Source organism: Fukomys damarensis, unplaced genomic scaffold (assembly GCF_012274545.1).
Source record: "Fukomys damarensis isolate Sample0158 unplaced genomic scaffold, DMR_v1.0_HiC HiC_scaffold_25, whole genome shotgun sequence".
NCBI classification, from domain to species: domain Eukaryota; kingdom Metazoa; phylum Chordata; class Mammalia; order Rodentia; family Bathyergidae; genus Fukomys; species Fukomys damarensis.
Window position 1 is genome coordinate 25,830,122 of NW_022900937.1, and position 12,922 is coordinate 25,843,043.

General features: G+C 37.4%; 1 protein-coding gene across 3 annotated transcripts in view; it reads right to left on the reverse strand.

Annotated features, from left to right (window-relative positions):
• Window positions 1-12,922, reverse strand: part of Ube2q2 (ubiquitin conjugating enzyme E2 Q2) — a 50,159-nt gene that overhangs the window by 36,718 nt on the left and 519 nt on the right. For 2 of the 3 annotated variants that reach the window (XM_010625898.1, XM_010625906.1), the window contains exon 2: window positions 2,935-3,033. In XM_010625898.1, coding sequence (XP_010624200.1) covers window positions 2,935-3,033 — 99 coding nt within the window. Of the gene's footprint in view, window positions 1-2,934; window positions 3,034-12,385; window positions 12,753-12,922 lie in introns of those variants that run through there. The other variant, XM_019207800.2, reaches the window with a different exon arrangement.

The following is a 12,922-nucleotide window of genomic DNA, read 5'->3' on the forward strand; positions in this document are numbered from 1 at the left end:
AGAGTTGAAGAGGAACAAGCAAGTTTGTGAGGGACTAAGAAAACAGACACAAGATTATAATGGGTTAAACCAAGCAAAGAACAAGCTTTCCAAAGTGAACAGTAAATTAGAATAAAACAAAATCCTCCCAATTAAAAGGAAGCAAGAGCCACAGTGTGGCTGGTTATCTTTCTGATAAGCTGTTTCATGGTAAATACATAAGGAAAGTGAGGTGGGGAATCAGGGCTTGGCCCGGGACTTTCAGAACCTTAGCATGAATTCTATAATAAAACTATACATCCTAACTTATATTTAACCAACTCTTTATTGATGGATACTAAATCATAAATGTTGAATGAAAGAATATTTCACCAAGGAAATAATCACCAGTATCAAAATGTTGCAGAGGGAGCAATTTGGGGACTAAAAAAGGAACCATGGATTGAAAAACCAGCAGATAAATTTTCATGAAACAATGAAGGCAGAATCTAGATCATGAGTTAAGGAATTAAATATTTTTTAAAAAACACAAAACCTTACCATGTATTGCCTCTAGAAAGTAAGCTATGAGAAACTGGCAGAAAGTATAAAAATAGAATGAAAGGTGAGCTGGTTTTCTTCATGTAAAAATATTTACTATTTATATAAAATTAGGTCTGATTTTATACTCTACTTGAGTATTTTTTATGTAACCATTAGACAATGAAAAATAACTCCACTTATTTCTGCTTTTTAAAAATAGAATCGCCAGGCATGGTGGCACACACCTGAAATCCCAGCACTCAGGAGACTGAGGCAGGAGGATCGCTGTGAGTTCGAGACTAGCCTGAGACCCTGTCTCAAAAAAAAAGTAGAATCATTAGGTCTTCAAAAGCTTTTAAAACAGGCAGCAGTCAGCCGGGCATGGTGGCGTACACCTGTAATCCCAGCACTCCGGAGGCTGAGGCAGGAGGATCCCTGAGAGTTCGAGACCAGCCTGGGCTACACAGTGAGTTCCAGAGTAGTGTGAACTACATAGTGAGACCCTGTCTCAAAAAACAAAAACAAAAACAAAAACAAAAACAAAAACAAAAACAAACAAACAAAAAACAAATCTGGTTAGGAAAGCCTCTCTTTAAATTTTTTATTTTTTACTTGCTCTTCTAAACAAATTTATAGAGTCACTTCTGTTAAAATAGAACTGTAGGGATTTTTATTGCATTGCAGTGTATTTATAGATGAATATGAAGATATGGAGATGACTGACATAGTTATAACATAGTAGTCTGTTCATCTAGAAATATACTATCCAAATCTTTTATTCTACATTACAAAATTTTGTAGTTTTCTTGATACAAGTCCAGAACATCTAAGTTTATTCCTACATGTTTTTTTCTGTTGTAATTACTAACAACAGCTGAAATTTGGGAATACTACTGGTTTTTATATAATAGATTTTAACCAGTTGTCTTAAAAATTAGGTTTTTTTTCCAGTTAGTTTTTAATTTTTTTGTTTTTTGGCAAGCTATCATATCCCCTGGAAATAACGATTGTTATTTTTATGTAAGGATTTTATGACACTATAGGAAAATGCAATAATAATGTTTACAACAATATAAGACATATAGAATAAATACTTCAACTAGTTAAACATGTGTTAAACATGTAATACATGTTAAATGTGTATTTTGTTATTTTACTAACAAAAAAACTTGTAAAAATAAACATATCAATAATGGTTATATTACGTAAAGAAACTATGGGATTTTAATTTTGCTTTTTTTCTGGCTTGTCTATATTTTACCAGTTTTCTCACAATGGACACTTAGCAGTTCATATTCAAAGAAAAAAAGCTTTTATATTTTTATAAAATGGAAAGATTATTTTTCTTTACACAGTAATTGCTAATTCTCTCCAGTTTCACATTCTAGTTTCAATTACCCAGGGTCAACCATGGTTCAAAAAATGTTAAAGGGGGGCCAGGGATTTAGCTCAATGGTTCCGCCGCCTGCCTGGCCAGCACAAGGACCTGAGTTCGATCCCTGGTACCAAAAAAAAAAAAGTTAAAGGAAAAATTTCAGAAAGAAACAATTCATAAGTTTTGAATAACTTTTATTACAGTATTTGTTATATTGTTCTACTTTATTGTTGTTATTAATATCTTATTCCCCCCCCCATATCAGGGATCAAACTCAGGACCCTGTGCTTACAAAGCAGGCTTGGTGCCACTCAGCTAAATTCCTGGCCCTATCAAGATTTTACTGTACCTAATGCATAAATTAAATTATCATACATATGGTAAGTTAGGAAAAAACAGCACATATAGGTTTCAGTACTATCCACAGATTCAGGTATCCACTGGCAGGCAGTTTTGCACGTATCATCCATAGATAAGGAGAAACTACTATATATTAAAAAGCAAAACAAACTTTCCATTTGAATACTTTTGCTTTTACTGCATATTTACAGTCCCCTGACAGAAAAAGCAACTCCATAACTAGCACCAGTGTTATTCTATCATTATTCTCCTTCATATCTATATTGGTCTTTTTCCCTCTTTATATTTACCATCTTGGCTAGTGCTCACTACCAAAAATGCCTGCTTGGGCTGGGGATTTAGCTCAGTTGTGCTGCAAGGCAGGTGGCAAGGTCCCAAGTTGGATCCACAGGACAAAAAAAAAAAAATGCCTGCTTGGTGTAACAGTTAGAATTTAGGGAAGAGAGATTCCTACATTTCCTAATCTAAAGTAAGACTACTCCTGTGAGAAATAACAAAAAAAATAAATAGAACCTGGGAAGAAATTACAAAAAACAAAAACCAACCCCTGATCTTTAACCTCTCTTAAGATTAATCATGCTTAAAAAAACAACAACAAAAAAGATTAATCATGCTTTTATATCACATTACCTTCTAACACTTGTTTTATATCTAACATTCATGAGAAAAAAAGAAAGTAGCTTGGCTTATTTTCTCACCGAATTGTTCTTCGTATCTTCCAGACGTTCCAGAACTGATGTCAGATTTGGGTCATCAGAGTCCACAAACCATATGGGTGAAGAAGATGGATAAGATTCCTGGTAGAGAGAGACAGCGACGGTAAACACATTACATACAGACAACCTGATATGCAATGAACCACACCACTGAGTGGCAAGGTGATGGTGGATTAAAGTAAAATGATCAGGAGGAAAAAAGTAACACATTAAAATCCATTTGGGGAGAACCAAATTGCTTTTTATGGATTTTTTTAAAAGTTGCTAGTTTTATAGTTTAATTTTGTCAGTTCCATGTCACATAACTTTAAGTATAAAATAAAATAGAAGCACTTTATTGAGCAAATAGTATTACTGAAAACTAGAATACATTGTGAAAGTTTGATTTTTAAAAAATATTCTAATACCAGATGGACAGGCTTCCTTCCTTCACAAAGAAAGGTCTATCAAGGCCTGAATTCTCCAGCTTTCACCTTTTTTCAGAAATTTTATAATCTAGGTGGAAGGAACAGGAAGGGAAATAGGAAAAAACAAGATCCAAGATGACAAGCACAGATCCCAATGATGAATGTGATCATAATGTATACCGAAAATGCACCAATAAACTTATAGGGAAAAAAGTTTAAAATCTAGAAATCATAAATGTCCCAAAGAGCAAAAATAATTTTTAAAAAATCCCAACCTTAACATACAGTTTATAGACTCAAGCTATACTACTTTTTACTTTTAATATAATAAAGCTACATTTTTAATATCTAGAGATCCAATTCTAAATCTTAAAAACTAGCTGGGTGTGGTAGTGGATGCCTGTAAGCCCAGCACTCAGGAGGCTGAGGTAGGAGGATAGCTGTGAATTTGAGACCAACCTGGGCTACACAGTGAGTTCCAGGGCAGTCTCAATTACATAGTGAGACCCTGTTTCAAAAACCAAAAAACAAAAACAAAAAAAACTAAACCAAGGAATACATGTCTCTAAATCCTTATAAATGCTAAAAAGTTTTTCTAGATTTACTGAAAGTATTCTTTTCTTCTGAGTAGCACAATTACAGAAGTAACTTTGAGATTTCCCCTCCTAGCAAGCAAATCTAAAATTTACCCCCTAACTTTCCATTTCTTTTTGGACAGTATCACAGCATGTAATTACTAAAATATGCTTATTAAATGTAGCACAATGAATAAAGGAGTGTTAGAAGGCTGAACATAGAACAGCAACTTAGGGCTGCTATGTCTATCTTCAGTTTTATGCCCCAGGAGCAGGGTTTTGAGATAGCCATTCTTAGTACAGCCACCATCTGTTTATCCATGCCATGACGTTCTTAAACACCCTCTTGTAGAATTCCCTTCCTTGGATTTAATGACTCACTTCTAAAAACTGGAATACAAAAGTAATGAGAGGTCACCTCTGAAAGTAGGTTACCAACAGACAACATCTGCCTTATTCAGTTTCTTCCTTCTTAATCAATCCCTTTGCTGGAAACCAGCTACCATACAGAGAGGCCCAATGTCAAGGAACTGAAAAGAGCCTCTCACCAGTAACAAGCTAAACTGGGGCATCAGGTTAGCCCAGCACCCTACACCAATCCTGCCATCAACTCTGTGAGAGAATTCTATGTCTGTGTGTCCACCCTGAGACAACTGTAGTCTCTGCCAAAACCTTCCCTACCTGAGAAGCCCTGTTCCAGTTAACGCAGGGTAACTGTGCAGATTCCTGACCCACTGTATGATGACATCTGTCATCTTAGGCTGCTAAATTTGTTATATAGTAATATAACTATTACTAACTCCTTGGTCTATCACCCAAACCAAGTACTAAGTACTACCAAAAAAAGCTACTATGATATTTTTAAAAAAACATCACACTACTGAGTTTTTTCTAAAAAATGAATGAACTAAGTATTATATGCTTTCACTCAACAAAGAGGCATTTACTTCTAGGTATTAGGAAATGCCCGTAGCTATTAACTGCAGAATAAGTAGGTTCAAGTCAAGGAAAACAATTTTGTACAAAGAGGTTTGAGGAGTCACTGCTTTAAAACTACAATCTCAGGCCGGGGATTTAGCTCAGTAGTTCAGCCACCTGCCTCACAAGCACAAGGACCCAAATTCGATCTTCAGTACCAAAATAAAAACTACAATCTCAATGATAATACAGCTGAAGCCACAGGAACTGAGTACTTTTTAAACATTTTTACCAAACATTCTTTTAAGACAAGTCCAAGGCCAGCCTTAATGAGACCCTGCCTCAAAATAAAGGTCCTGACTTTAATTTCCAGTACAAACAAAACAAAACAAAACAAAAAAAACCCAACTGGATTTATGACTTCATTGCATAGGTCATTGTCTAGTAAACTTCTGCATAAATAAAATAAATATGACTTGTTACTCTATATGGAAACTACCACCATATTGAGAAGTGCAAAAAAAGAAACAATATTTATCTGAGCTCAGTTACTGCCTACAACGAATGCTCTAAATCCTATAAGTGAGAAGAGATGCTATGCAGTAGGTCTAAGCATCTATTTCAATAGTTCTCAAAGTGGGACTCACAGACCCCAGGTCTAAACTGTTCCTACAAGAATACTAAGATATGGATTGTTCTTTCTATTGTATTGACTTTCACACTAACAGTATAAACAGTGGTGGGCAACACTGCTGGCACCTTAGCACAAAGAAAGCAAGGATGCCAGACTCTAGTTATATACTCACAGTGTTTGGGGGAAAAGGTCAGTTTCACTTAAGAGTATCTATGCTTACGCTAGCTCATATAACATGCTTAAGTAAATACAAAGGAAATGAAGTTATCCCCTGTAAATTATCAGACCATAGTGCAATTAAACTGGAGATCAATAGCATAAAAAACCACAAGAACTTCACATGGCTGGGCGTGGTAGCGCACACCTGTAATCCCAGCACTTGGGAGGCTGAGACAGGAGGATAATTGTGAGTTTGAGACCAGCCTGGACTACATAGTGAGTTCCAGGTCAGTCTCAACAATACAGTGAGACCCTGTCTCAAAAAAGAAGAAACCACAAGAACTTCACAAACACATGGAAATTGACTAACACCCTCCTGAACAACCAATGGGTCACAGAGGAAATTAAAGAAGAAATTAGACAATTTATACAATTAAATGATAATGCCAGTATAACATACAGGAACCTATGGGACACAGTGAAAGTAGTTCTGCAGCGGAAATTCATAGCAGCAGTAAATACCCATAATAGGAAAACAGAGCAAGTTCAAATAAACAATCTAATGCTGATCCTCAAGCTCCTAGAAAAAGAAGAGCAAGACAAATCCACAGCTTGTACAAGAGAGGAAATCAATGCAATGGAGCCTAAGAGAATGATACCAAAAGAAAGACAGAAAGACAGACAGAAAGAAAGAAAATCAACGAATCGAAGAGTTGGTTCTTCCAAAGAATAAATAAAATCAACAAATCCTTAGCCAACCTTATTAAAAAAAAAAAAGGAAAGAAAAGGCTCAAATCCATTCAATTAGGAATGAAAGGGGTGAAATCACAACAGATCCAGCAGAAATCCAGAGGATCATCAATACCTACTTCGAGAACCTATACTCCAATAAAATGGAAAACACAGAATGGACAGATTCCTAACTTCATATGAATTACCAAATCTGAACAAAGAAGATACAAAAATTCTAAAGAGTATCTATGATGAAAGTGCAGAAATTATTTTTATTAAATCTTGATCTCTGAATACATCTTTTTAATTCTGCAAGTGATGAAACAGAAGTGTGGTGAGCATTCCTGCAGAATACTCAAGAAAAAGGACTTGTCTGACTGAAATCTAGGATGAACTAATAACCAAATTAGTGAAATATCATTTTTACTTCAACATATAACCAACAATGGTTATTCCATCTTAGGTTTTTGGCAAATTTTCTCAAATATGAATGGAGAAAGACTGTCATTTCAAAGAAAAGAACAATATATATTGTCAGTAATAAAATTCAACTTTTAAAGCAAAAAATTAGAATTCTGGAACACTTGTATGTGCCATCATGAACTAACAGCTTCCCAAGAGTATTCTGATGAGACTGATGCTAATATTAATGAATATAATGTTTTACTACGGTACAATGTATCAACACTTAGAAAATGTCAGTAAACTGCTGACCGATGCATGTTACAGTATCATGCAAGAATAAAACATCCATTCAAAGTTCAAGAAAGGGTATTGTAGAGTATCAAAAAGGAATATTCACAGTTATCTAAAATGGCTATTAAAATATTTTCTTCCAACCAGATATCTGTGGCAGAGTTGAACTCTGCTTACACTATTTTCAACTAAAACAATACACCAGACAGTAGCTGAGTGTGGTGTTATACTCCTGTAATCCCAGCATTAGAAAGGCTGAATGAGCCCGGCATGGTGGCGCACAACTGTAATCCCAGCACTCGCGAGGCTGAGGCAGGAGGATCGCTGTGAGCTCAAGACCAGCCTGGGCTACATAGTGAGTCCAGGTCAGTCTCAACTACATAGTGAGACCCTGTCTCAAAAACAAAAAAATTTAAAAAAGTCTGAATGAAGCAGGAGGACAGCCACTTGTGAGGGCCAGTTTGGGCTACATAGTGACTTTAAGGCCAACCTGGACCACACAACAAGATCCTGTGTGTGTGTGTGTGGGTGGGTGTGTATGTGTGCGTATGAATCACAAACATAACTTGTAATGAATTTAATGTTTTAAATATTTGTTTTAATTTCTAATAATAAATCTCAATGAATAAAACTAACATTATAGATCCTTGGGCCTTTAGTACTTTTTAAGGATTCAAAGGAGTCATGACCCCAAAAACTGAGAAGTGTTGCCTTCTTTCTTCTCCCCACCCCCAGAACTTCTTTCTTGGATGACACATCGCTTTGCTAGTCTCTATTAACCTATGTGGATCCTCTGGGCCACATCTTGCTATCTTCCTCCTTTGACACAAAACCTGACCAAGAGACTCTAAAAGCCCACCTCATTCCAGCTCAAGGTTTATTTGATATAATATTTAAGAGACAACACACTTTGAAAATAATATAAAATGGTGATAAATATTTAACCTATCTATTAATATTTTAAATTTCTAGCTTTCAATTTTCAACTTCAAGCTTTGTAATTTTTATAAGGTTTACAATGTTTATAAAGTTTATGTTTTGTTTTGACAAGCTTTATACCTATCTTGAAAGGATAATGTTCTTACTATTTTAAATGACATACAATACGCTAGATTTTAAACATTAGATACCTCAAATTCCAATTTTCCTATTGACCTTGTTTAAATGCTTCTAGTATCTTTTTTTACCAGTTATGAAAATCTTAAAGACAAATACAGAAAAGTTACCTAAGCATCTAATTATTCAGAACCTTTGTTTCTCTGCCATTCTATTAGTTATACAGTAACGTCAAGATTTATAGAATGAAATTGCCTGTAATTGTCATTATAAGGGTGATCTTAATTGGAAAACTTTCAAATAAGTTTATCACAACTAAATACCTAACCCAGAGCCCACAAAAGCAAAGTAAAAATACTAATACTTGGATAAAAAAGAAAAGCATACATATTCTTATGATCTACAAAATGCTTAAACATTCAAAGACAGGTAGCAAATTATAACTATTCAGACATCAACCTAAGTGAATTATGAATGGTGGCAAAGAAAACGATGCTAAAAAGCTTTTGAGCCACCTAAGCTGCAGAAATGCTCAATGGATGCTTTCTTGGGTTCTGACTAGGCACTGTCTTCAGAATATCCTTAGAAGATATTGCAAACACTGTGACAAAGTCCTGGACAAAAGGGCGCCCTGCTTTATTATTCTCCAGTAATACTTTGCACTGGGAGTGACCATTTCAATTCAATTCCCCACCCAACTAGCTGACATTCTACACTACCTTATTCTAGGTCTCAGTTTAACGAAAAACAACAGAGCAACCCAACTTACTAAGGGATAAACCATTCATAACACAGAAACCTAAGTCTCTTCTTCATCTATGTCTTTCAAAGGACATAAAAGTGGGCATGGAGGAGGACAGATAACCACTAGGAATATAACCAGTATTATAAACTGGTCAAATAAATGATTCCTCCTGGCCTGAAAGTACCACTTAGGAGCTTAACCTGACAGTTCTGTTATTTCCAAATGCTTCTCTATGAGTTCAAAAAGTAAAGATTATCGGCCCCTGGAGGGTAAACCGAAGTTCTTACACTCCTTACTCAAGATGTATTCATTATTTTCTCTGAATAACTTTGTCTGAACTACTTTTTATCAGTGCAAAGGGAGGGAGGGGGAAGGGGAAGCACTGCCTTATTTCCCACAAAAAGCTGTTTATGAAACCATTTACAAAATAAAGTGCTGCTCAGCTGTAAACGATACGTATCACTTTCATATTTGTAAAGTACAAGTTACTGCCAAACAGCCTTCCTATATATGCATTTGTCTCTTTCAGTTTCATTTCTTTATAAGCTAATTTACTTCCTGGGGCAGGTTATCTACTCTAAGACAGCATTTCCCTACCAAGAGTTCCCAACTGCCAAGAAGTCCATAAAAGGAGTAATGGAGTTGCGGGTTATGTGAACTACTTCAAAAGGATTAAAAGCAAGCCACATACACAGTACTAGCTCCCAATAAGACTGCATAGACTATTAAAACAAGCTGCTTTACTTTTAGGTGTGATCCTAACAACTGGATGTTAACACTGACTGGTAATTAGGACTGTTTACTGAAAATGGAAAAACAATACTTAAGTTGTTATAACAGTCTCTTATATCACAAGTTCACGGAAAACAAGGACTAAGAAAGACTCTTTCCCTTCATATTCAATATCAGGAAAATTTATAAAACAGGAAAAAATAGCGTGACTCCTTTGACCTAGAGAAAAACCTGTACCATGTTTTTGTTGTTGTTGTTGTTTTACCTCTTACACTATCTTTCATTTGTAGTCAAGTTGCAGATTTCCTATCAAGCCCTAAGTAACCTTTTACACATTTATGTTCTGCCCACAACTTTCTTGATGTCATCTCTGCACTTCTGACATATAGCAGCTAACTCTCAAGGTAGTTAAGACTTTTGTTCTAACAGAATATAGCTAAAATGGTGGCCACAGTCAGTAAAACAAATATTTATTGAGTGAAATAGAAAAAGCATAAAACATAATTACAGGATATTCTCCCTACCATCAGGCATGGTGGCGCACACCTGTAAATCCAGCATTGGGGAAGCTGAGGCAGGAGGATCTCAGGTTCAAAACCAGCCTAAGTTACACAGCAAGACTTTGTCTTAAAAAGGAAACAAAACAACACCAAAAAATGACAGAAGCACTCCCAACTGTAACAGAATATAAAACATAACCAAAGAAGAAACAGTAAAAGATAAAGGGAAGAAGGAGAAATATCACCATGAACCAAACCTTAAAGCACAGTCAGAGAACACTCAGACATGAAAAGGCAGGTTGGGGAAGATAAGAGGTAGGGGTCAAGGGCACATCTGACACAGAAACCTAAACAAAGGCACAGTATCTTTAGAGAACTATTTAGAAACTGGCAGGCTTATATATAAAGAAATAACTAGTGAGATACTACTCACTGAACCCATCCAAAAAGAATTATTTTTGTAAGCACAGAGACAGGAACTCATATATATAGTTCAATAAATATCTGAGCTAAGGAGAAAAAAGCAAAGGATAGGTTAAATCATTTTTTTAATGAGCTGTAACTTTTTACAGGACAAATCCCAAACCCAGTACACACGTACTGGCATTTGAAATTCAACTCCATTTTTTTTCCTTGCTCTGTTCCTTCTAAGTAAATGACATCAACAGGAATGAGCCATGTAGCCTTCTTCAAAACACTCACCCATGTTTACAGTCTTTACCTTTTAGAGACATATACTAAAATACAGAAGAAGTGATACATCTGGAATCTGCTTCAAGATAATCCAAGGTAGGGTAAAGATGAAATACGATTGGCCAAAGTTTTTCAGTGTTGAGGCTTTTTACCTAGTCTCTACACTATTCAATGTTTGACGTTTTTTCCGTAATTAAATTAGCACACTCATACTGAGCATACATAACTATCTTCTGATCATCATAATTCAATAGCAGCTCAATTTTAATAGTTTTACTAGCAGTACCATTACACTAGTCCCTACCACATCATTCTTTTCCTGAATGTGTTTAATACCTTCTTTTTCAGTGTTGGTGATCCAACCGTTACACACTAGATAATTGCTCTCTACCTCTGAACTACATTCCCAGCCCTCTAATGCATTTTTAACCCCATTTCCATTGCCACTATATAATCCAGGTCATCACTTGGTACCTTGGTCTCTGGCAGACAGCCTCCAATATGATTCTCAACAGAGCACTACTGGCTCTCATCATTTGACAATCATTTGATGTGGCAGACTGCCTGAATGTTACAAAACATTCGGAATCCTTGTACCCCTGGCATTGAAAGCCAGCACAACAACCCCACCCCCACCTTCCACTGGGATAACCAAAACCAAAATATATTTCCTAATGACAACTTCTACAGGAAGCCACTTCTAGTCCTGGATAGCAGGACACATTTTCCAATTTACCTGAGTAACTCAGTGGCTCCCACAGCATATAAATTCTCCTATCATTTAACGCAGTCCTATCTTTTCCTAGCCATATCACCCCCACAACTTGGACCAGAATAATCACCTTCCAAGCTAACAGAGCCAGTACTATTCACTACTTCATGCTTACTACTGTCTTCCCATATTTGGAAAATCTTTCACTAGCCTAAAGCCTGGGCTTCTCAAGTCTAAGCATTGCTTGCACCTATGCAAATCACACTATCTCAGCTTTTGGTGTCTTGTTTTGGTAGGGTTTTCTCTGCTTGAGTTGCCCTTTTGCCAGATTTGCAAAATTATACTCACCTTCTAGAAGTCTTCTCTATGGTGCACCTCCCCCAAATCAAAATTCATTGTTCTCTTTGACTTTCCTAGCATCACAGTAGTCGTTATGCTATTGTATAAAACTCTTCCCCTAAATGGTGAGTTCTTGAAGCAGTTTGCCCAGTTCTGAAACCCCTGTGCCACGTTCAATAAGTGAATTCTCTCCTCACTGAGCACTTGATTGCACTGGGGATTTTTCGCTTTGTTTTTTGGAAACAGAGTACTCATCTTCTCTCCAGGGAGTCTGGTAATTATTTTACGGTCAAATATCCTAACTCTAAGGCCTCTGCAAACTCCCCATTCCTCGTAGGCCCTCGAATACCCTCAGACTTCACCAGAGGGCGTTAACGACAACAGACTCAGTGTTAGCCATATTTAAATACCACCTTTATTTCAGTCATGACAGTGTATTCTGCGCTGGGTCAATGACCTAAAATCAACTACATAACGAACAGCTTCACAGACACACTATGGAGAAAGTTATTTAACACGTGAATCAATGTTTTACCGGGCTCCGGGTTTCTAGTGAACTTCCCCCTGGAGTGAAAGCGTCTTTGTGCTGTCTCTCGGGCTTCCCGGGTCGCGCACTGGGCCGCACCGGCGATTTTCCGGCTGGCCCGCGGAAGGACGCACAAACCGCGCCCTCGCACCTGCAGCGGCCCATTGCGTGCGTCAGGCCCACCGGACCGGGTAACTCAGTCCTCAACTCGTTATTCCTTAAAACGAGTCCGTGTTCAGGGTTACGAAGAAATGAACACGTGGGTAAGAGGGAGACCTGACGGAAACACAAGTCTTTAAAACTTAGAAGCTTCTCACTCGCCCCACCCAGGCTCGGACAACCGCCACAGCCGGAGAAGGGCAACCACGGCGACCCTGCGAGGGCGACGGGGGCCGCGAGGGGCCAAGAGTAGGGCGGACGCACCCTCCGCCTGACCCATCACAGAGCCTCGAGCCGTCCCTTCCCCGCCTGGCCGAACCGCTCGCCGGAGAAGGGGCAGCCCCACCCCGCCGAGCACCCGGGGCCTCTCTGGGTCCCCTTTGTCCG